The 25,496-nt window shown below is 37.4% G+C and overlaps 1 protein-coding gene across 1 annotated transcript; it reads right to left on the bottom strand.

The window, feature by feature from the left end:
• Positions 1-2,344: 2,344 nt before the first annotated feature.
• LOC133711967 (uncharacterized) lies at positions 2,345-4,325 on the bottom strand. The gene has a single exon (XM_062138040.1). It carries the CDS (start codon positions 4,271-4,273, stop codon positions 2,366-2,368), a length of 1,908 nt encoding a protein of 635 aa, XP_061994024.1. The 5' UTR covers positions 4,274-4,325; the 3' UTR covers positions 2,345-2,365.
• Between the last annotated feature and the right edge of the window lie 21,171 nt (positions 4,326-25,496).

Below are 25,496 nucleotides of genomic sequence, written 5' to 3' on the forward strand. Positions count from 1 at the left end.
GACCACTGCAGCAATGCATTGAGCAGGAATATTATCCAAACGGGATACAAATATGGTTTTAGTAAGAATGAAATGGATTTTTGTGCTGATGACTGAATACTTATAGTTATTTGTGGAAGATAAGGAGCTTCTTGATGCTTCGTTCAACTCTTCAGAACAACCTGCTGCTCCTGTTACCAAAAGCTGCACAAGTAAAAAGCCAGAGCAATTAGGCCCTTCCACACACACCAATGCCTTCTTGCAAGACACAGCGTAAGTGATGATCTGTTATTGATCACCATAAAGTTATAATTTTGATGTATATTGCGCGTGAATTTTGAAGAGGCAATGTAATTACAGAATATATATGTATTTCTCAACTAATGTCTAATGGAACTGATCAATGTACGTGGCAACAACTTTAGAAATCAATCTTAGGAGTGCAGGCTCGTCATTCTAATAGAGGATTGCAACATATAACTTGAATCCTAATCGGAACTGTAGATCTCTGACGATGTTATGATTTATTCAATTTGCCAAACCATCCAAAGTAAAATCATCACACATAACACAAGATTTGTTGACACAGTAAAACCCTCCAAAGAGATAAACAACTGCGGGCACTACGCCAGTGAACAATCCACTATATGAATAGGAAAGTACGTAATGATCTTACACAACTCATCTACTAGAACCAATCTAGTGGGCAGCGGTGTCTCCTCTTCTTTGCTACTTTCAAATCAACAAACTTGTCCTCCTTTGTCAATCTTGAGATGGCACAACTCTCACCTCGGTTGTCAATCACCTCAATGCACAAATCATGCATGAACTACCAACACACATGAAGCATAAAACCAAAAAACTTTTTGACAGAAAAAGTTTGGGATATAGCTTATGAAGAATTCTCACATGAAACTTTAGCTCAATGCTTTCTGAAGATAAAGGCAGAAAACTCTCAAGAAGGCAACGACCAAGTATTCTGATATATTCCGCGCACTGAACAACCCTAAGAGAAACATATATATGGGAGAGTACGAGCTAGGGATTCTGATGTACATGGGCTTCATGACGTCTTTTAAAAAGCATGGATTAAAACAGAATCATCATTTAGAAAAGCCCATAAACCAATTTAAGAAAGTTTGAATGCTTTGGAGACAACCTTCTGAAAATTCGCAGATCAGTACATTAGGGTTGAAAAGATGTTCGCATCCTGCAATAGGATTTAAAGACAAGTTCAGTCCTAACCAATTGACAAGCATGCGCATGTATGCAAGACATACTTGATTGATGAGAGTTGTGCATGAAGCTTGAAGCATTCCATTCTTCTAAGGATCCAAGAGTAGAAAGATATTACGTACATGAAAACATGACTCTTAGTTATTGCGCTTAGGAAATGCCAATCAAATAAATATTGCACTAACAATAAGCAACGTTTTGTGACATGACCTTCCTGAATCTCTACAAGTTAGTGGATGAATCTCTTGAAATTTGAACTTACAATTTTTTGTTTCCTTCGTGATCTGAAACTAATCTATCTCTTCTACATAGCTACCTACCAACAGAGCTCAATACGACTTATCTTGTAATTTATTTTAATAGATAGCTATATCTGGTAGTACTAAAAGAGTCAGTAACATTGAACTTTGCCTGAATTACTTGGCACAAGGAACTGCTGTTGTTCAGTTTTAGTCATGTGAATTAATGTGCATGTAGGATAATCTAGAAGATATGCCGATTTTAACTTGCGAGTTGGGACACTAGTGCAGATTGGTGAATTGATTGTTTGTTTTTAACCTGAGGTGCTGAGTTTGTTACTCGATTTGATTCATGGATTATAAATCACAGAACTGCATGCAAAAAAGTTTTTCTAGATCTTTTTTCTTCATAAACTAGTTCGGACTGTTCTCGAGCTAGTTTAAATCTATAACTGTTGGATGTTCCACTATTATAGGAAGTGGTAATAAGATTTAATGTATCACATAATTTTTCATAGTCATTCTGCTTGTGTATCTGAGTAGGGCTTTGGCTTTCTTTCGTCAGAACCGTGCCACATGAATAGATTGCTATCTAGCTTTTTGATAATCAACCAAATAAATCTGTGTACTTTAACAACTGAAACTGGATTTTTGCACTAAAAGAAGAATGTTGGTCTCAGGGGAATGAATGGGCATGGACCCAACTCCATTATGTAATTGAAAATTGCAACGAAAAATTAAAACAGGAACAATCTCATACTAATTTCAGTGTACAAAGTAAAATGGACAACCAAAAGAAAACAATGAGTGGCAGAATGGTGTATCCACCTTCTCCAAATGATAAACCCAATCTCATACAATATTAAACGCACAACAACAGAATGAATAAATTTGAAAATTCAGAAACAGTACTAACTTAGCTCTTGGATCTGAGGAGACGTTCGAGAACTTTCCAAATCTATAGTCCCGCAACATCCGTCTCGGTGAAAATTTATATTGCACTCTTTGCATTCAAAGACCAATCCCTTGCAAAGTATACCACACTTCTCACAAGGAAGAATGTTGTCTCTCTTATCCAGCCGAATGGGGCTCTTCCACTTACTAACAAGAGTGACGTGGTGTGCTGCATGAGCATCATGCTTGTAAGTGCTCCCTAGCTTAACATACGGATACCTCCCCAGAATGCAATGAGGATGACAATCAAACTCACAGTCTTTGCACTCGTAGAACCAATGTGCTGGATTTCTTGTCCCTTCACATACTTCACAATAATATTCACCTAGCTCGTCTTCAGCACTAGCATAGGTGAGCTTGAGAGGATGCTCGTCGTATCGGTGCCTACCAGTAAGAGGTAATTTGACACACGAAATACAAAGATGGTAGTTGCATTTCTTACAACTAAAGCAGAAAAATATATTGGAACCACAACCCCTGCAATAGACGTCCTCCCATTCTGTACATAGAAGGAGCTGGTGAGCATGAGACTCATGTTTAAGAGTCTTGTCCCTCCAATACATACTGCACTCAACGTCAAGGTAGAAAAGATTGTCGCCTGCTGGAGAAGCACATTCCTGACAACTGTATACAAAGCCTTGATTAAAGATACTACACATAAAACACTGAAACACGCCGTCAAAAGAATGAGCACGAGAAAGGAGTGTGAACACATGTGAGTGAAGGAGTGGGATAAACATCTTTGCTGGTAATCGAGCACAGATATCGTGGAGAAAGAAATGGCACGACTGTTCTTGGTTCGTACAGCTGTAAAAGGTTTCAGTGATGGTATTGATGGGTCGAATGCAACCCTCACAAGTAATTGTCCTCTCATCTTGAACCAGCTCACGATGATCATTAACGAGTAACAAATGTTGATGACTGAAGTGCTCTATTTGCCCATCATCATCGAACTCCTCATCATCATCAGCAGAGAATCTGTTTGGGTTTTCTTCTTCCCGAAAATACTCAAGTATCATGCACGTAGTGTGGGAAACATAGCCACTACATTCGTGACAATAATAAACAGCGCGAGATTTTTCAACACTTGTACGACAGACTACACAAAGCTGGTCCTTGGGGTAAATGTCTTCAAGAAACCAGGTTAGCTTGAGGCGATGTTGGTGCCCGGACATTTTAATGTCATGTGGTAATGAAGCACATTCCTGATGGACCAAGAGTTGGCAAATGCTACAGATATAGTAGGCGCTGCCATTCCAGTAGTCACCACAAATGTGACAATTGATATGGAGGTCAGCCAATTCCATGGGTAGCACAATGAACTGATGCTCGTGAGAGGCATTTCCAATAATGTTTTCCCAATTGGAGGCACATTTAAGGTGAAGGTTGAAATCACATATGGAACAATTGTAGCGGTATATGCAAGGCTGGTTGCAAGCATTACACAAGCAACGGACTTTGACATTCTGAATTGAATTGAGGAGAAAAAGTGGGTGTTGACAGTGCACTGGGTGTTGGATCTCACTTGGTAACTCCGCACATGATTTATGGAGATTGAAGCAACATTTGCGACGTCGGTATGTATTGATGCATGTGTAACTAGGTCCAAGTATTGGATCTTGGCACCCATCGCAAATTACTAGTAGACCAGTATATTCCTTTGCTTTATTGCCCCTCTTGAACATTAATGGATGTTCGTGACTAAAATGTTTGAAGCCTTTCTCAGAAGCACATTTTAGGTCAATGTTGAAGTCACATTGGAAACAACTGTAAGTGAATCTGCGGCTGCAATCTTGGTCACAGGCATCACAATGGCATTCTCGTGCTCCATTTAGGTTGAGAATAAGTGAGTGTTGGCGGTGCATTGGGTGCTGGATTTCAAGAGGTAGCTCTGCACACGATTTATGCAGATGAATGGAGCAGCTTTTGTCCCTTAAATTCCTTTTACAAATGTAGCTAGGACCAAGCACGGGCTCCAGGCACCCAGTACAAGAGACTGGTGGACCACCTCCAGATGGACTATCACTTAAGCTCAATATATGTTTGTGACTGAAGTGTACTATACAATCGATGCTTCTGAAATTGGAGGCACATTTGATGTCAATGTCAAAGTGACATTTAGAACATGTGTAAGAGAAGCCCTTGAAGTCTTTGCGACAAATATCACATACATACCAGTCGTAGCTTCTCGATTTGCTTGTGAGAAGAAGAAGTGGGTGTTTACTGTGCATCGGGTGCTGGAGGATCTCTCTGGGTAGCTTTGCACATGACTTATGGAGAATGAAATTAGAGCATCGGTTGCAACTATAGTTAGGACCAAGTACTAGATCCTCACATGCAGAGCATAAAGCTAGCTGACCTGACGCTTCATGTTTGTTAAACAATAATGGATGCTCGTGGCTGAAATGTTGAAAGTCTTTCCAATCAGAAGCACATTTAAGGTGAAGGTTAAAGTCGCATTGGAAACAATTGTAAGTAAATCTGCTGCTGCAATCTTGGTCACAAGCATCACAGTGGCATTCTCGTGCTCCATTTAGGTTAAGCATAAGTGAGTGTTGGTGGTGCATCGGGTGCTGGATTTCAAGAGGTAGCTCTGCACACGACTTATGCAGAACAATGGAGCAGCTTCCCTCCCTCAACAAATTCCTTTTGCAAATATAGCCAGGTCCAAGAACTTGCTCTAGGCATCCAATACAAGAGACTGGTGGACCACCTCCAGATGGATTATCACTCAAGGTCAATATGTGCTTGTGACTGAAGTGTAGTATACAGCCCATGTTTTTGAAATTGGAAGCACATTTTAGGTCAATATCAAAGCTACATTCAGAACATGTGTAAGAGAAGCTCTTGAAGCTTTTGCGGCAAACATCACATGCATACTGACTGTAGCTTCTTGATTTGCTTGTGAGAAGAAGAAGTGGGTGTTTACTGTGCATCGGGTGCTGGAGGATCTCTCTGGGTAGCTTTGCACATGACTTATGGAGAATGAAATTAGAGCATCGGTTGCAACTATAGTTAGGACCAAGTACTAGATCCTCACATGCAGAGCATAAAGCTAGCTGACCTGACGCTTCATGTTTGTTAAACAATAATGGATGCTCGTGGCTGAAATGTTGAAAGTCTTTCCAATCAGAAGCACATTTAAGGTGAAGGTTGAAGTCACATTGGAAACAATTGTAAGTAAATCTGCTGCTGCAATCTTGGTCACAAGCATCACAATGGCATTCTCGTGCTCCACTTAGATTAAGCATAAGCGGGTGTTGGCGATGCATTGGGTGTTGGATTTCAAGAGGTAGCTCTGCGCAAGACTTATGTAGAACAATGGAGCAACTTTTCTCCCTCAACGAATTCCTTTTGCAAATGTAGCTAGGACCAAGCACTTGCTCTAGGCACCCAATACAATATACTGGTAGACCACCTCCAGATGGATTATCACTCAAGGTCAATATATGCTTGTGACTGAAATGTAGTATACACCCCATGTTTTTGAAATTGGAGGCACATTTGATGTCAATGTCGAAGCGACATTCAGAACATGTGTAAGAGAAGCCCTCGAAGAGTTTGCGACAAACATCACAAGCATATCGACGGTAGCTTCTCGATTTGCTTGTGATAAGAAGAAGTGGATGATTACTGTGCATCGGGTGCTGGAGGATCTCTCTAGGTAGCTGTGCACATGACTGGTGGAGAATAAACTCATGATTGGAACATTGGTCACAGCTGTAGTTAGGACCAAGCACTGCATCGTCACATGCAGAGCATAAAACTAGTGGATTACTTGATGCTTCAATTTTTTTTAGCGGGGCTTCTCCCTTGAACAACAATGGATGCTCATGACTGAAATGCTGAAGCTGCTCCATTTCTGATTTCACTCTTTTTGTCCGTAGCTGATAACTAGTTCAATATAGATGCATGCACAAGAATTATAAATTATACTTGTAATTAAACAGACATTTTTTAAGTAAAATAGTTTGTAAGATATATTTACAGGACATATCATAATTATAATGATATTAAGTCAATAATTAAATATTAAATAGTTGAGAATATAATAATGATTATTCGGTTACAATGTATTATTTATGTGATATAATATATAGCAAGGATACATAACAAATAAAGGATTATTGTAAATCCAAAAGATATGGTATTTGGTTGTAAAGTAATGTCTTATTGTATCCTCGATAGGTTAGGACTTTTAAGACATATGACTAATTTAAATACAGGGTCCCTAGACTCAAAATTGATTCGCAAAATATTCTGCCCTATTAAGATATAGAATAAGGAGACTAGACAGACTCGAAGACCTTGTATTCGTCAATGAAATCAACTGAAGCAATGACATCAGGATAGGATTAGTGTTTTATTTAATTAATGAAAACCTATGAAATGATGTGTTTCAATGTATGTATATGTATAAGGACAATCTAGATTAAAGCTTAAATGTGGTATCAAAGCAGGCCATATGCATCAAAAAATAAGAAAAAATCGGCATCTAGCCTCACCTACCAGCACGTAATTGTGGTATAGATGAGAACTAAAAACATCTTAAAAAAAAACTTATAAAAGCTATTCCTACACAAAATAGGTGATATAAAACCTACATTGGTTTTATCTTCACTATATATTGATTGTTAAATGTTCTATTTTTAATGTATGATATAGTTTTTCATTTGCAGAGCTAGAGAGGCTTGCCAAACTTTTGTCCAAAGCATATTTCAACACCAATGTGAACTGTGACATTCTCATAAACAACTTGTGTGAGAGTTTCAATGGCCTCATTTTGGAGGCTAGGGGTAAGCCACTTGTAACTATGTTTGAAGAGATAAGAATGAAGCTAATGAAGAAGATTCAGATGAGAAGGGACAAAATGGATGCTTTCCATGGGAATACTTGCCCCAAGGCAAGGAATGATCTAGAGAAGAATAAGGTGAAGATTGCTATGGACTGTATTCCAACATTCAATTGAGAGATTCAAAAATGTTGAGGACCTTGGTTTAAGGACATGCAATTGCAGGAGGTGAGACTTGACTGGAATCTCATGGAAGCATGCTATTTCTGCCATATTCCTAAGGAGGCATGACCCAAATAATTATGTAGCTATCTGAAGATATGAGTATCTACACACTAACCTCATAATGCATGTTAATGGCATAGACGTGTGATCAAAAAGTGAAGATCCACCAATCTTTCCTCCACAATATTCAAGGTAGCTTGGTAGGTCAAGAACAAAAAGAATTAAGGTTGCTTCAAAAATGTTCAAAATAGTGGAGCTAAACTTGGAAAGGTACAAAAATCTGAAGTGTGGCAATTGTGGCTAAGTAGGTCACAACATGACAACTTGTCAAAGGCATTTTCCATCAAAGAAAAAGAAGACTGCTACTATTAATAAGAAGAGGAAGCTTAACAGTGAAGAAGGACAAAGTTCTAAAAACAAGGTAAGTTGTAACATGTTGCTTGTAATTAGTTATTAATGCAATCTTTTTGGTAGTGATGAACGTACATTTACTGTTGTCATTGCTACAGTCTAAGAAAGGGAAAAAAACCACCCATGATCAAGAATGGGTTGAGGCAGACAGTCAAAGAAATGGCTGAGTATCAAAGGGTAACATTACACTCTCTTGTCTACCCCTAAACCTAAACCCTAAAGTTCCTCTCAAAGGATCAGACATGTTACGTGTCGTACCTCAACTTACTCGTTTACCAGTCATTCGGAACGTAAACGAAAATTACTTTCATTTTAACTTTGTTTCGGTACTTTTAGGGGCACCAAAAAGTTGACTTTTTGTTTTTTTCGTTATTTGGGAAAATTTTCTTCATGGAAGTTGAAGAGAACATCAAACCGAGTTCATGGACACATGGCACGCTAAAATTGAAATTCGTATGAGTAAGATATGGTCTGTAACTTGAAGAATTCGTCAAAGTTTCAAGGGTAAAATGTACATTTCCAGCCAGCCTATATAGATTGGGGTGCCCTAATTGTTGGGGGGAACCCCTCTTTTTCTCGAGCCATATACTCGGAGAAAGAAAGGAACCCAGTTTCGGGGTCGACCCGACCCGAAACGGAAACCCCCAGGTTCCGCCGTCGTCCGACCATTCTAGGACACCACACCAGCGCCATCTGGGGTGCCTCCTCCTCCTCTTTCACTTTCCAGCTGTGGTTTACTTCAAATCAAGCTTGTTACGACGAATCGAAGCTTGGAAAATCCAAGGCCGACCTGTTTTCTTTCTCCGGCCAGTTCTCCATTTTCGGGCCACTTCCGGCCGTGCCACCGGTCAAGTTTTGGAGCTGCCAATTTCCTCTTCCTAACCATACAAGTTTCTTACACCAATTCACAACGTAGAGGAAGAATTGAATATTTGGGAATTCTAGGGTTTTCATCGCCGTTTTGAGGTAAATTTCGGCCAACTGGTTGTGTTTCTGAATTTGTTGTAATTTTAAGAATGGTTGGGCTTGTTGAGAGGAAGATTTTGACATAGGTGGTGTCATCCAATTTGGTGGTCGAAGTGGAGGCGCGTGGGGCCCACGCACTGCTGCTAGTGACTAAGTGTGAGGGCGCTTGCCGTCACTTCTGGACTTCTGTTTTACCCCATTACATAGAGGATGATGATACGAGTGTGTGGATGAAATTTGGTAGGAATTCGTCGAACTTGAGGTTCGATAGGAACTTCCGAAGTTTCAAAAATTCGTGTATGAATTTATGATAATCCGACCGTTGGATCATCATGAATTTTCATTCGATTGTTAGAATTAGCAAGTCGATGAGATTTTGGAAGTCTGAGCCGAATCTGATGTGATTTCAGATTTTTGGGAATTTTGATGAATTATTAAATTAGGGTTTCGTCAGAATTCGAAATTTAATTCACTATTATCAAAATTCATTGAGAGTGTTGGATTTAAATGTCGATTACAGTATGCTATTCATATTTGATTGGTGTATTATTTATTTACTTATTTAATTTATAAATTTCGTTGAATATTTCAGTTTTTATGCTAGTAGCGAATTATGTGTCTTAGGTTTACTGTTTTTATGATTTTTGGATGTAATGGTCATTGCTGGTAATATATTGTTATGAATGTGATTTGGGATAAATGGGTTAGACTGAAAATTTGGTTGTGAATTATGGATTTTCGGATTACTATTAAATCGTGGATGTAATGATCGTTGATTGAGATAATTATGTTTGTGAAATTGATATCGTTGATTATATGTGTTATGTTGTTGGAGACACTAGGAGAGAGGGAATGGACTAGTGATCTCGATAAGTGACACCAGAGAGAGGGGATGAACTACTGGATGAGATTGTTAATGTGGCACCAGAAGAGAGGGTATGTACTGGTGGCCATCAATATTGTGACACCAAGAGAGAGAGGATGTACTAGTGGTCATGGCTGTTGTTATAACACCAGGAGAGAGGGGATGAACTGGTGGCTGTGATGATTCTTGATCTGAGACATGTATGTTACAGATGTATATTTGAGTATATTTTGAACTATCTGGATCGACAAATGTCATGGCCTGATGAGAATTATATTATGTATATTGGTTGCGTGTTAGGGTATATTATGTTTATGTTTGATGGAGATCTGAGAGACTGTGACCACTGTTGTGTTTGAGTGGGTGGGTGGTTAAGGTTATGAAGAGCAAGTAGGGTCCAGGGGTTGAGAATTGATTTGTATGACTAGAAGTATTTAGTTGCCTTTGCAGGATTGGGTAGTCCACTTTTAGGGGAAGTTCTACTGAATTTTCAGCAGAATTTCTCCCAAGGTGGGCCCCGCAAGACTACTTCGGATTTTGGGGTGAAATCCGGGGCCGGTCCTATCAAGACAAAACTCAGGTAAAGGAGATAGAAAATCGCCGTGCAAATGGAAACTCACATTAGCCAACACAACAAAACATTTTAGACATCCTTTTTTGTGCAACCTTGTGCTGTGTCACTTGGCTGCTAGCTCTAATCTTATGATAAGATGATTAGAGCTACCTTTTTTTTTGAAAGCTAGAGCTACCTTAAATGCAAACAATATATTATTAGTACTTGAACAATTAATGAGGATGTAATTAATGCTCTAATTTTTATTTTTTGGTAATTTCTAGCTCTGTTAATTGGCTTGCAAATGCTGCAAATACTATGTATCTTTGGGATTATTATGAATGTAGGTGAATGGTTGTGAATGTATAAATTTAATCTTTTACTTGAATTTATGCTTGATATTATGGATGATTCAAATTATGGTTTTTTGTTATACACATCAAGTGAATCTTTTTTAAACGTATCATGACATGACACATGGCATTTAAAAAAAAAATTGCAGTTTGTGGTATTTGAGGGTTGATTTGGAGGAAAAATATGATGAAGTTTTGGGGGCATTTTAACTTCATTTGATGAAAATGGGGAAAATGAAGCCAGAGTTATATTGGACATTATATCATTGATGTGGCATACATCGAGCTGAGTTGGCGTTGAAGGGTTTGCCGCATTAGCGACTTAACGGAACATTGGAACGGAGACTTAACGGAATGGACCTATTAGGTTAGAATTGAGAGTGCATGGAATATTTTGATGAAATTAGAAGGCGAGGAACTGAATTAAAAAAACTCCAAAAGTACATGGAGTAAGCAGAATTTAGTCCTAATAATAATTGTCCGGTTACGATATATTATTTATGTGATATAATCAAAGTTCGAAAAATCGCTAGGCACTAGTCGAGCGGTGGTCAAGGGACTAACGCTCAAACGCCTAGGCGAACGCTTAGACAGCACCTAGGCGGCTTTTATTTTTATAATTTTTATTATATTTTTGTAGCATATAATTACATAAATTATATAAGAATATATAAACTTATAAAGACTTAAAGTTGTTTCCATTTATTTATTTTTTAAGATCACATAAAATTTTCTTATTCATCCTCAATGTGTAAGCACGTGTTTTACCTTTCACATTAATTAACATGGCAAGAATAACGTGGTCGTTTGAGGACTCCAACTCACTGAGTCGCAAACCAGCAGCTTTGGGTCTCTGCTTTCCTATCTTCTTCTCTCTTCAGGTCCCCAAAATCATCTCATGAAAAATTTTCAATTCTATTGAATTCAATTCTAGCCATGGCTTTGTAAATTAGCACAAGGGCGACTTGTCCTTCAGAGAGGCATGGATGCAGATCTTCGATGACTACCCCATCAAGTACGAAGCAGAGCGCCTCCCGTCGCCAATAATCTCCACATCAACTCTCATCTCTAATTCCTTTAGCAGGCCCTTCTCAAGAGATCAAGACTTGATCTTCGGAGCCCCGAAAGCCCAAGACTTTAAGAACATCTTCGGCGGCTAAGCCAGGTTTCCAGCAATTCCACCTTTGAACCTTCAATTCGGATTCCACCGAGTCGCCGCCGTCGAGCTGAGAAACTGCCTAGGCCGCCTAGTTGCCCGCCCAAAACCCACTCTGCCCATCCCACTGATTTGCCATTACTCGAGGCGGAAACCCACTGCCCAGCGCCTAGGGGCCACCTAGGTGGCCTAGGGGGCCGAGTTTTAGAACATTGGATATAATATGTAGCAAGGATATCTAATGAATAAAGGAATAATGTAATCCTAAAGATATGCTATTAAAGTTATTTGGTCGTAAGTCGTGTCTTATTATATATTCTATAGGTTAAGACTTTTAAGACATATGACCATAATATTAATATAAAGTCTCTAGGCTCGCAATCGATACACAAAACATGGGATACTACTATAACTAGAAGTTAAATTTTTGGTGTCAAAAGCTTCACCAAATGTTGAAATGCCCTAAATACCCTTTAAACATGAAGTGTTGAAGGAAATTCATAATTAGTGTGTCTAGCCCAATGACCAAAATATCAAATATTGAGGAAATATGGATGGTCCGAAAAATGAAAATTTCGATGGAAATATTGGTATTGGTAAATATTCAAGAAAAATGATGGAAATTTAGAAAAAAAAAACGTGGAATTTTGAAATGAAACTTTAAGAGATGTTTATTTCATCAATTATCTACTATATTTCAAATTAAAATGTTGAACCAACATTATGACATAATGAGTTATAATAATTTAAGGTGAATACTAGTATATTGAGTCACTAACAATTCTTGAAATATGATTTAATAATACTTAATATTATAGATAATTATTGTCTAAATAAAGTCTCTATAACATAGGAGTTTACTGCCCAGCACCATTTGGTCTAGTGGCATAAGTCTCCCATTTGTAGTAGAATCAATATTAAATATTAACATATCTAATTTTATATTAAAAATGTAGGAGCGAAAAATGAAGTTGCGAAAGATGGTGTCATGAGTTTAAATGTTTAATGAAAATAATTTTCTATTCTATTTATAGATATAAAATTTTTGAAAGGTTTAAATTAAGAATGGTTGTTAAATTTTATATTTTGTACGTTGTTTTGAGATTCATAAAAAAAAAAAAGAATAAATTCTCAAAAAAAGAATATATATATATATATGTATATATATATCAGCCCTTCATGGCTGCAGATATCCGCACCTAAGCAAAAGGTGCGGATTTCCAGTTTTTCCCTACTTTCCGATCATATTTTCACATCTTAACCGTTCAGTTTTTAGATCCTATTGTATAGATCACTTCTGCAAATTTTCAGCCAATTTGATGATCGTTAAGGCATCCAAAACTGCAATTTATCATTATAAACACGAACGGTTCCGGTTCGACAGATTCGGTTCGTTCGTGTAAATTGCAGTTTTGGATGCCTTAACGATCATCAAATTGGCTGAAATTTTGTAGAGATGATCTATACATTAGGATCTAAAAAATGAACGGTTAAGATGTGAAAATATGATCGGAAAGTGGGTAAAAATGGGAAATCCGTACGTTTTGCTTAGGTGCGGATATCCGCACATGAGCAAGGTTGTATATATATATATACAGGGCCCTTCTAGTGAGGGATTCCTTTTTTTGGTCTTTTATAGGGATAGGCATTAGACCAACGTTTCGATCATATTTTCACATCTTAACCGTTCAGTTTTTAGGTCCTAATGTACAGATCACTTCTGCAAATTTTCAGCCAATTTGATGATCATTAAGGCATCCAAAACTACAATTTACCATTATAAACACGAACGGTTCCGGTTCGACAGATTCGGCCCGTTCATGTAAATTGCAGTTTTGGATGCCTTAACGATCACCAATTTGGCTGAAAATTTGCAGAAGTGATCTATACATTAGGACCTAAAAACTGAACGGTTAAGATGTGAAAATATGATCTAAAAGTTGGTCTAATGCCTATCCCTATAAAAGACCAAAAAAAGGGATCCCTTAGTGGAAGCCCTCTATATATATATATATATATATATATATATATATATATATATATATATATATATATTTGCCGTAGTGATTGAGCTTTTTGCAGTTTTCCTCAACAACCAAGGTTCGACACTAGGCAAGGTTTCAAATTTCGGTTTCGGTTTCGATTTCGGTACTTCAAATTTAAGGAAATTTCGGAGAAAGTTTCGATTTCGGTGGAAATTTCGGTTAAAAATAAAGAAATCACATGAATTGCATGTATAAAATGATATTTTTGAATGAAACTTTTACATAGACTAAACTAACCTATAATAAACCTATTTACAATGTAAACTCTCTAAAATTATACATAAATAATAGAATTGTGATATTTAATATGGACGAGACGACGAGTAATTAACTAAAACTATAGTAAGTTGCTAAACACTATCTATAATTCTATATGTAATTATAAATGTTCTGTATATTGATAATGTGAATGTGATTTACTTTTTTTTTTATGGCTGGAACCCAGTGGGAGGCTTGGCCATCACGCCTTTTTCACTAATAATTAGAAAAATACAACGGGGGGGGGGACGTAATTATGGTCATGGTGGTCAAATAGCCATAGAAACCAAGATATTTCCTCCATCCTCCCACGCACTAAGAAAATACTAGTAAAAAGAACAGTAAAGCCTTCAACATACCTTGTTAATTAATAATTAATTAATTATATGGTGGATGATAGAAAGAGAGCTTCTGTGTTATGAAGGAGGATTGAAAAAAAAAAATTAAAAATTAAAATTTCATATTTTGTCAGCGAAAAGTCGAAAACTGTGAAATACGAATTTAACAGAAATTTCAGAGAAATTTCGGACAAAATTTCGGTTTGAATTTTTAAATATATTTTCTGTGTGTAGATATTTCGGAAATTTAGAATTTCGCGGAAATGTACGGAAAATTTCGGTAAATTTCGGGAAACTTCTGACGGAAATGATATAGCAGGTGAATTTCGTTTCGGTACTTCAAATTTACGGAAATTTCGGCAGTTTCGGAGAAACTTAAAACCTTGACACTAGGTAAGTTGTAAGCGTGATTGGCTTTTTGTTTCAGATTTGAAATCAGGTGGGGGGCCCAAATTGGGCTGTTATGCCATGAGACAAAAGGTAAATATTGTGAATTTCGCGATAATATCAGACTTTTCTCGAAATTTCAGGAATTTTCAATGAAAATTTCTTGGTATATCACGATAATATCGGGAGGCTTAAAAAACAAAATATTGCCGAAATTATCGATTTTTAAGACTTTGGTCTAGCCCAAACAGATTTCCTTATCCTAATTGTAATAGGGGTAGATTATTCTAGATATCCTAGTCTTTATTAGAATAGGATTCTTTGTACTCAAAGAGATTATACTATAAATATGAAGGCTCCCATTTTTGAAAGGTTACTTATGGTTGTTTGGGCTCTTTGGCGCAACCATAATGAGATGCTTTGGTCAGAAATGATAAGTCTAAGCCATCCTTATCAGCTCTATGGCTTGGTATGAGGAATTTCAAACAGCTAGGGGCCGGGTTACACACACAAACAGAAGATACAAGCTGCGAAACGTGCTTGGTCTCCACCTAAGTATGATCAATTGAAGCTTATGTTGATGGAGCCTATCTTCCTTCTAGTTCTATTGGACGAATAGGGGGTTTTCTGAGTTTCATTTTGTTGCTAGTTTTGCAAGAAGAGTTCAACATGTTACCTCTGCTAAGCAGGTTGAGCTTTATGCAATCCGTGCTGGCTTGGATTTACTTAAAGCTATGTGGGTTGGCAATTCCATTTTGGAACGTGATTGTCTGATGGCAATACAAGATCGATGTTACTTCTCCTGATCCTAACGTTTCAGAGTATGGGAACTTAATTGATGACATTCAAGTTGCTTATCTTTGCTTCCATTGACTGCCAATCAGCATGCTTGCAGATCAACAAATATGGTGGCTCATAGATTAGCTAGCTTTGCTTTTGAATCTAAAATGTAAACACTAAGTGGTTCACTCATGCTCCAGAAATCATACTGGATGCACTCATATATGATTGTAATCATCGTCCTTAGTTAATACAATTCAATTTTCTTCAAAAAAAAAAAAAATTATATTGTGCTTGTAATTCTATAAATGGAGGCCTATATTATCAATGGGATATACATCTACTTTCTCTCTTCTCTTTTTCCTACAATATAAAGAAATTATCTAACATAATTATCATGGTAAACTAAAAAAACACAAAGAACGTAAAATTAAGAAAGTGGGTGATCAGCAAAAAACTTCCACCATCACCTCCTTTCAACAATAACATGTGCATCGCACAGGTATGAGGCTAGTTGAGATATAGCATAAGGAGACTGGAGAGACTAGAAGATCTTATATTTGGCAACGATATCAACCGAAGCTAGCTACGACACCCGGACAAGGTTAAGATTTTGTTTAATTAATCGAAACTTATGGAATGATGTATGCATATGTACAAGGACAATCTAGATTAAAGCTTGCATATGTTTCGATATTCCAGCAAATTAAGATGCATGACTAAAATATATTAACGGGAGATTAATTAAGCTACATATTGGTAAGTCGAAACACGTCGCACCATGGCAATATTCTAGTTAAATTGAAGAATTTACAGAGCAAAAAGATAGAGTAATTTAAGCCAGAAATGCGTACCTTATTCAAGAAACAAATTTTCGGAAAATGGTTCTATGGTCGATCTAAGAAACTGAAATGCATGTATTACGTCGATACCATAGCTGTGGACCTCTGGTTATGGAGGCTGCACTTGCTATTTCTTATAGTGAGCTGATAGATTAGATGGAGAGATATACGCAAGTAAAGTATATTAACAGCATATGACTGAAGAGATCAAGAGACATCGACAGCTGGGAAAATAAAGAAGGCAAGAATACAGAACCTGTTGCTTTTATGCTGTTCAATTTGCTTTTATTTACAATCAGTGAGCTTAAATATTAATTTTGGCCTCTCGCTTTTGGACCAGTGCAAGACGAAATTGCTTGCTTTAGTCCCCGAAGGAACTTTAGTGAGCTCTCACTTTATTCTTTTTCTTTCTCAGGTTTAATTGGTCTTTTCTTTTAGTTTCATACTAACTTAATTCCCTTTTCCATTGATAACTTTTGATACCTCTTATCCAAGATGAAGCTATCGACTAGGATACAATTAATGAGTACTTAGTATGGTAATTTTTTTTTGGTCCTTGATCTAAAGCACTAAAATGAGTCAAAATTATCCTACTTAACCCAGCAACAGATTTTTATTCTCACTAATCCAATTTAAAGTAAAATGACAATTTTACCCTCGACCTTATAAATGAATTACATCCTCCCTCTCTCTCTTCCCTTCGATTTGCGTTCACACATTCTCTCTCACCTCTCTCCCTCCAAATTCTTCACCATGGCGGACGACTTCCGGCGCCGACTGACCGGGACGATCTCGCCGGCCATCCCTTCTCTCACTTTCTCTCTCCTCTCTCTCTCTCTCTCTCTCTCTCTCTCTCTCTCTCTCTCTCTCTCTCTCTCTCTCTCTCCGCCGCCGTCAAATTCAGATTCGTCGTCGTCATTTCGTGGTCTTAGTTTCAACAACAGCATCATTGGGTTTTCCAAAAACAGCTATGGATCTCCCTCTGCCTTCTACTTGTTCTTCGTGCTCACGGCGTCTACCTCCCTGGTGTCGCGCCTCAAGATTTCCAAAACGTCAGCGTTTTTATCCTCTTGGTTTTCTGCGTTTGCTTTTGTTATGAATCAATTTGTGCGTTATAGAAATGTGTTTGTGTATGAAAGTTTATGTGTTTGTGTTTGGTGGATTTTAGATCGGTGTGAGGTTTGGAGTTTCAATGTTTGTGATTTTGTTCGTTTTGATTTGGCGTTGAGATCTTAGCTGCATTTCTGTATTGTTTGGCCTGGAATTTTGTGAATCTGTGTTGGTTTCAATTGGTGATGATTCTTACCACTGTGAGGTTGTTGCAGAATCTGGTTTATTGAAGACAGAAGGATATTCAGGACGGCTAAAATCGAGAATAAAATAAGGAGCTTGGCAGTGAATGTGTGGTGATAATGTGCTTTTGCTAATCGGGTTTATTTTGTGAATTGGTCAGAGAGCACTTGACACTTATTTCATTGGTCATTTTGGATAGTAATCCTTCTCCTGCTGTTGTATATTCTTATAATTAGTCACTCAACATCTACCATTTAGTATCCCATCTGCTCTTTTCTTCTTCTTCTTTTTTTTTTTTTTTTTTTTGGTAAAATAGGGCAGAAGACCCCTGAAGGAGGAAAAAAAAAATTCTATTGGGGGGCATAAAGGGCTATAGGGGGCATTAGAGGTTTGTTAAAGGTCTATTAAGGGGCAATAGACGTCTATTGGGGGGGGCAATAAATTATTTGAATTGATGTAATCTCCTCGTTTTGTTTCTTTAATCAAAGTTTTATTTGTCTAAATTTAAGGAGATTAGTTTCCATTCCGCGACCGAAAGTTCTATTGGGGGCTAATAGACGTTTTGAATTGATGTAATCTCCTCGTTTTTTTTTCTTTAATCAAAGTTTTATTTGTCTAATTTTAGGAAGAATAGTTCCCACTCCGGCGATCGAAAGTTCTATTGGGGGGCAATAGAGGTCTATTTGGAGGCAATAAACTTTTCCGGCGACCTATAAGATCTCTAAAGACCTCTTTGGGGACCTCCGGCAAGGTTTTCAAAAAAATCTGGTGGACGGCGGCCGGTGACCGGATTCCCGCAGCCGGTGACGGGACTCCGCGAAGTCTCCTATGGTTTCTCTCTCTTTCATTTCTTCTCTCTCTCTCTATGTAATAAAGGGGTAAGTGTAAAAATGTCTCCAAAAAAATAAAAAATAAAAAACTTAATGGAGTATTAGGGAAAGACCTTCTTAGAGTGTTTTGGGTAAGGGGAAATTAAAAAAAAGTTACTGGGGTAAGTGGGAAAAAAAATCCCTACAATTGGGGAAAATGGACAAAATCCTCTTTTTTTTTCCTAGAAGTACACATGTCAAATTATAAGTTGATAACCTATTGACATGTACAACAAGTTTCACCAACTAATTTGATTTAATATAATTTATTAAAAAATTGATGTATGACAAGCATCAACACACCTTAGACTTAGGGGTCTGGCTTCAACTGGTAAGTTTTCTATTAAATCTGCAACTTGGTTACAACTATCTGATACTCAAAAGCATGAACAAATTTCCCTCATTAATAAACTTTGGAAATTAAGTGTCCAACCAAAGGTTAAATTATTTGGCTGATCTTAGCCAAATAGCCACCCTCAAGTATAAGGGGTATAAGTAATAGTATAGGGATTTAAGAAAGGTTGTCGAACCCACGAGCATTGGATTTCTTTCACTAGCTAGGGTGTTTACCTAAGGAGAGCTAGAATATGCAAATGTACAATCACAAACCTAAATTTACAAGGAAATCTAGGCTCATGGTGAGTATGTGCATTGTGGTGGTAGTGAAATTGTTTGTTGGATAGAGTGGTGAACCAAATTAAAATAAATGCTCAAATGTAAACAATACTACTCTAAACTAAACTAGTAATATAATGGATGAAGTTAGGGGTTGGATTGTCTACCACTAACCTCATTTGCAAGTATTGAAGTTCAAATACAAATTATGCTATTCTAATTTCCCAATTATCCTCTTTGCATCCGGATAAGACTACAAAGGCTTAAACTCCTTTAGTGGTATCAATTCCAACCGGATAAGTCTAGAATTAACTACCTAAGAACAAATCCTATTACCGGTTAAGTCTCAATTCATTGTTCCTAGATGCATAAAGCTTGAGTTTAGATAATCATGCAAGCAAACCAATCCTAGATCTAGGTGATTTTAACTCACAACCTTCACGTGCACATAGAGGATGCTATCATGCTATCAATGTTCAAGGTTAACTACTCCCTAAACATTTTTTCATGAGATGACAAATACAACACATTCAAAGTAGTTAAGTTTGAATGAATGCATTCACTTCTTGAATTATCATATGAAGATGAAAATCACAAATAACATCAAATGTCAATTAAAACATCAATTCATATAAGTTTGGCTAGGGCTTTCAACCCTAGCCCCAACAAAGTACTACTCACTCATAATTACATATACTAACTTCATAATCAAATTAAACACCAAAATATAATCTAGAGTAAAAGGGATAGAGTTGGCTTCGTGGTGTGTCGGATGGTCCCCAAGCTCACATCTTGGTGGTGATGGTGGTGGTGGTGATTCCCTCTCCTTCTTGCTCTTGAAGATTTGATGATAAAAGATAGTGAGCCTTGTATTATGTATTATGTGAATAGGTGGAGTAGATGGAGAAAATGATGATAGAAAAGAGAGTGGAGAAATGATGTAGTAGTGGTGGTGTTAATGGAGGTAGAGGATAAGAAATGGTGGTGGTGATGGAAGAGATAGAGTAGTATATATGGATAGTATGAGTTTAGATTTTGGGAGGTGGATATGTAGGTTTTATGAAAGAGATGAAGAGAGAAAGAAGATGTAATGGGGTGGAATGGGTGATGCCTCTTCCTTGTGAGAATATATGCTTATATAGAGAAGAGAGAGCGGAGTAAAATGATGAATGGAAGCAAAATGGAGCGGTTCAAGCATTGTAAGAAGCATGGAGGTGGAGTATGAGAGTGGTAATAGATCCTAAAAAAAGGGAAATGGATATGGAAAAGATGGAGTAAAAGAGGGAAGTAATGATGAGTTATGAGAGTGTAGAGTAGAAAAGATGACTTAGGAGAAGAGAAGAGCAGTTGCTCTCTTTATTGTGCATGGGAAACATGAAAATGAAGAGTGTTGGGGTGGTTTTGGGTCACCAAAGTCAATGTGACAACCAAATGAGAGAATGTGCATAGGGGTGCCTATTATCCAAAAGATAATATGATGGACTAATCTTGCCATAATCTTGTAGGATTATTCTAGGGGTCGCCTTGATAATTTCAGCATCATAGAGACATAGACCTTCCAAAAATGATCAAGAAATCTGTCCAAAGAAAGTTCTAGGCCAAACTGTCATGTTTTGACTAGGATACGCCTCTGAACCTTCCTTCAATTGAATCTCCACCGAGACTTTGGAATTAGCCTTCGACTTCTTCATATAAAATGTTTTTAGATAAGTGTAGATAATTCTGGTAAAATTTTAGAGCTTAGTTTATCGTGGTTTGGCCGGAAATGCTGTCGGAATCCGTACAGGTCAGGTTTTGCCTTTTTTTGTCTTTTAGTTAGAAATTTAGACCGATCTTTTGAAGGTCTTCCACTTCGAAATAGCTCTTACACTCTTCATAATAAATGATCCTTAGGATATCTAAAATGGATCTGAAAAGTTTCAACTCATTTGGAGTTCGTTTGATCAGGCTTCCGCCCCTCCTTTCTTGTCTAGCTCGCTTTCTCCTAGCAGGAGTAGGAAAATGTGCTAAGGTTGACTTTTTAGTGCATTTCCATGCTTCTCCATCATTTCCTAGCATGATAAGGAAAACATAATAAATATATATAAATAAACACAAAGGTTAAGCAAAAATACAAGATTATGGGCATAATGGAATTGGATTAGTCAACATTAAATTGGACTTTAGAACAAGTAATTTCCATGTTTTAGGACACAAATATGTATATGAATTATAATCCAACAGCTGGCCATCCTAAGAGGTAGATTAAAACTAGAGATAGAATTTCAAGATTTGGAATGGCAAAGGATAATTAATTCTTGTTCCCTTTGTCATGAAGATAATGAAATGGCTAGCCATCTCCTTGGCTATTGTAAGTTTGCTACAGAAGTCTGGACCCTTGCTGGCATTGACTCCCCAATTAATTGGGAAGAGGGCTACCTTAAGGTCTTTAAGGAGCTCTTTCTGTTACAGCCTTTTAACAGTGAGCTGTTTGGTAAAGTTATTACTATTTGTTGGCAAATTTGGAAAGCTAGGAATCATGCCATTTTCAGGGGTGTTACCCCTAACCCGAGATCTACCACTGCGATTGTTTCTGCTACCCTGCAAAATAATGCCTTTCACCTAGATATCTTTAGAGGTGCCCTGCCATCGTCTCATCCAAACCAAATTAAATGGCAGCCACCTTCTAGAGACAATATTAAAATCAATTTGATGGATCTGTATATCAAGACTCTGCTGCTGGAGGTTTTGTAATCAAAGATCCTTTTGGAAGACCTCTGTATGCAGCCACTAAACATGTTAGGAAGACTTCTGTTCCGGTTGCTGAGGTCACTGCCTTTCGCAATAGTCTGGAGTATGCTTGGAAGAAAGGTTACCGACATTTAGAAGTGGAAGGCGACTCAAAGCTTATAATCGATGTTGTCCGAGGTACCATTAACCCACCTTGGAGATTGGTCACGCTCATCAGGGATATCAAAAAGTTTGCTAATTGCTTCCAATCAATTTCTTCTAAACATGTTTTCCTAGATGCAAACTTTGTAGCTGATGCTGTAGCAAATCTAGGTCATACTCATACTCACGAGGCTTCTTGGAGGGATAGAGTTTGTCATGAGGCCTCCAATGTTTTGTTGTTTGACAGTGTAAACTCGGGTTGCCCAAAAGATTTTAGTATCGCTAATTTACTTCGCTTTTAAAATAAATAAATAAATAAAATTTTAAAAAAAAAAAAAACACTTTAGACTTAGGTACACCGGCCCTCTCTCTTTGTTTGCTTCGAATTAAATGTTAGAATGGCTAACTTACCTTTTTTGTTATCAAAGAAACTGATTATACAACGCATGCATGGACCGTTGCTCAAGTCTTGATTGATATGGATCAGTGACTACGGCCATTTCAAGTGACTTGATGAGGTTAAGATGAGCTTCAGTTAACTCATATGATAAAATCCTCGGAATTTTTATGTTTATTTATTTTTTATTTTTTAAATACGGGACAGAATCTTTTTTCTATTTTTTGTGCAGTTGCACTTCTAATCTAACTTTTTGTGATGTCGAAGTACAATTAGTTATGCATATTTCCAGCCTTTATTCCTCCTTGATGCTGCATTCAACTCTTCAGCTAGAAGGGCCTGCATTCAAACCCTTCCGGTCTTACTTCTTTTGCCAACGAACTTGCACAAGGACTAATAGCACAGGCTAGACCTACTGCAGCACATGCATTGAGCAGGATCATCCAAATGGGATTCGTATATGGTTTTAATGAGGATGGAGTGATTTTCGCTGATGATCGACTGAAAACTTTATTTGTGGAAGATAAGAGTTTTCGGATGCTGCATTTAACTCTTCAGAGAAACTGCTCTTGTTAGCTGAAAGCGCACAAGTTAAAAGCGTGAGCAATTAGCCTTCCCACCAATCCCTTCTTGCAAGTAGTAGTACTGTAAGTGATAATGTGCTATTGATCGCCATGAACTTATATTTTGATGTATTTTGATAATAGCCTTCATGTACATATATGGGTCTGATGTACAATTGGGATTAACATATGGTGGGTGACATGGTAATGTTTAACATATGATATGTGCAGTTTGTCACTATATCTTGTATGTTCATTTTTTTGTTTTTTGTTTTTTCATTGTATGTGCCTTTGAAGAGGCAACGTTGTATGACTTGACCTTTCTGATCGAATGTCTACATGTTAGAGCTAGTAACCAGCATAAGAGCTGCTATTGTCCACTGGTTAGTGTATATAAGCTTAAGCTGGTTACTAAAACTTGCCGGAATTGTTTCAAAACTTGGAATAATAGCTGTTGCTTTGTGTCGCTCATGTGGAAAATTAATTACATCAGGATAGAATGTGCTACAGTAGCATCATCCAGTCTTTGTTTTTATTCTGTATGACATACGCATACGATAGCCGATTTCAAGCTTATGACTTGGGAAGCACACTGGTGAATGTGTTATTTGTTTTAACCCGAGTTACTGAATTTGATACTCGTTTGATTCTGTGATAACTGCAGAACCTTTTTCTTTATTTTTTATTTTTTATTTTATTTTATTTTTTTGCTAGATAATAATAGAGCTGTGGATCATATTGTAACACCAAATTTCAACTCTCTTGACCAAATGCCACTATGCCATGTGGTCTAGTGGCATAAGTCCTCCCTTCGTAAATGGGAGGTTGTGAGTTCAATTCACGATAGACTAGTTGTTGTGTATGAGTTGTTTATGTGATCAAAATTTAAAAAAACTTCAATACTCTTTCTAACTCGAGAATATGTAGATTCCTTATACTATGTAAAACCATTGTTTAAAGTAGCCACTAGACACTAGCTTCAATAAAATCATAAAATTCGAAAAACATCTAAATCCAATGAATCAACAATGAAATGCTGAAATTCTGTTCGGGTTTACTCACAGTGTACTCAAAGTCCTGACTTGAAACTCTCCCTGCAAAAGTATCATTTGGCAGTGGTAACTTAGTCAACAATTTTCAGTATCAAATTTTTCTGGGTATTTCTACAATCAAAAGGAAAGTAATGAGAATACCCCTTTTGACGGCATAGTAAGTATCCTCTGCAGCAACTTTGGTAACACCGATCTGAACCAAACAACACATGAAAACCCAGAAAAAACAAAAAGCGATATTTACATTCGGTGGAAAAGAAGAAAGAGAAAACATACGGTTGCGCTCGTCAAGAAAGCATCGGCGATGTCATTGAGTAAGGGATTACCCTGGTCTATTGCCCGGTTATTCTTGGGGCAAGTCATCTTCTTCAGCTTACTCTCTGAGACTCGGGTTTTGCGGTAAAGCTTTGGTACGAGTTTCATTGATTTGACTGGTATGGCTTCTGTGAGTTTTCAAGTAATTGGTAGATTTACCAAAATACCATCGTGGTTGTATTATTAAGCTAGGGGTTATCATGGGCCGGGCTAGGGCCGGCCCTACCCTAAATTTTAGGGCTTAGGGTCAGGCCGGGCCGGGCCTAGTCAAAGTCAACAAAATTTAGGGTCGGGTCAGGGCTTAAATATACTAACTCTTACCCGCCCGAAAGGCCCAAGCCACTAGGGCCGAAAGGCCCGGGTCGGGTCGGCCTTCCGAATAGGGCCGAAATGGGCCTTAATTTGTTTAACAAAAAGAAATATTTTATTTTTATTTTTTAGCTCAATGGTTATATAGGTAATACAAGACTCATTGTTTTTTGTTGATCATATTTAATATAAATATATATATATATATATATATATTGGAATTAACTTATAAGTTATAACATTTATAAATATTAGTTAAGATGGTTATATTCAATTAACTATCTCTCTAAATCTCTCTAAATTAATTGTTGTTTAACAAAGGAAACAAAAATTAAAGAAAATAAAGCTTAGGAAATCAATTACAAAAATGAGATAAGTTGTATGTTATAGACTAAAGAGAAACATATTTAAAAAATAGAAAAAATAGAAAATTATTAGGGCTTAATTGGGCGGGTTTAAAGGGCCAGGCCGGGCTTGGCCCTAAAGGGCTCAAACGGGTCGGGCCGTAGGGTAGGGCCGGGCTTCATTTGCATGACCCTTACCCTACCCTATTTGAGAAAGGGTAGGGCCGGCTCGCCCTAATGCAAGGGTTGGGTAGGGCTTCGGCCCTACGGGCCGGGCGGGCTTAGGGTCAAAGGGCTAAATGATGAGGCCTATATTAAGCAAGTCCACCATGGGGGCAAAGATTGAGTCAGTAGCCTTTTTTTTTATTTTTTTATTTTTTTTTATTTTTTTTATTTTTTTTAATTCAAGATGAAACTTTCATTCACTGATGCTAAAGGCAATAATAACACTACAGCTACTGCCTCCGATTATTACATATTGTATTCCTT

The sequence above is a fragment of the Rosa rugosa genome, chromosome 5 (assembly GCF_958449725.1).
Source record: "Rosa rugosa chromosome 5, drRosRugo1.1, whole genome shotgun sequence".
In the NCBI taxonomy this organism is placed as follows: Eukaryota; Viridiplantae; Streptophyta; class Magnoliopsida; order Rosales; family Rosaceae; genus Rosa; species Rosa rugosa.

Bases quoted from the DNA above. Each gene is read 5' to 3' on its own strand.
- LOC133711967 (XM_062138040.1), bottom strand. From the start codon at position 4,273: ATGCACCGCCAACACTCACTTATTCTCAACCTAAATGGAGCACGAGAA.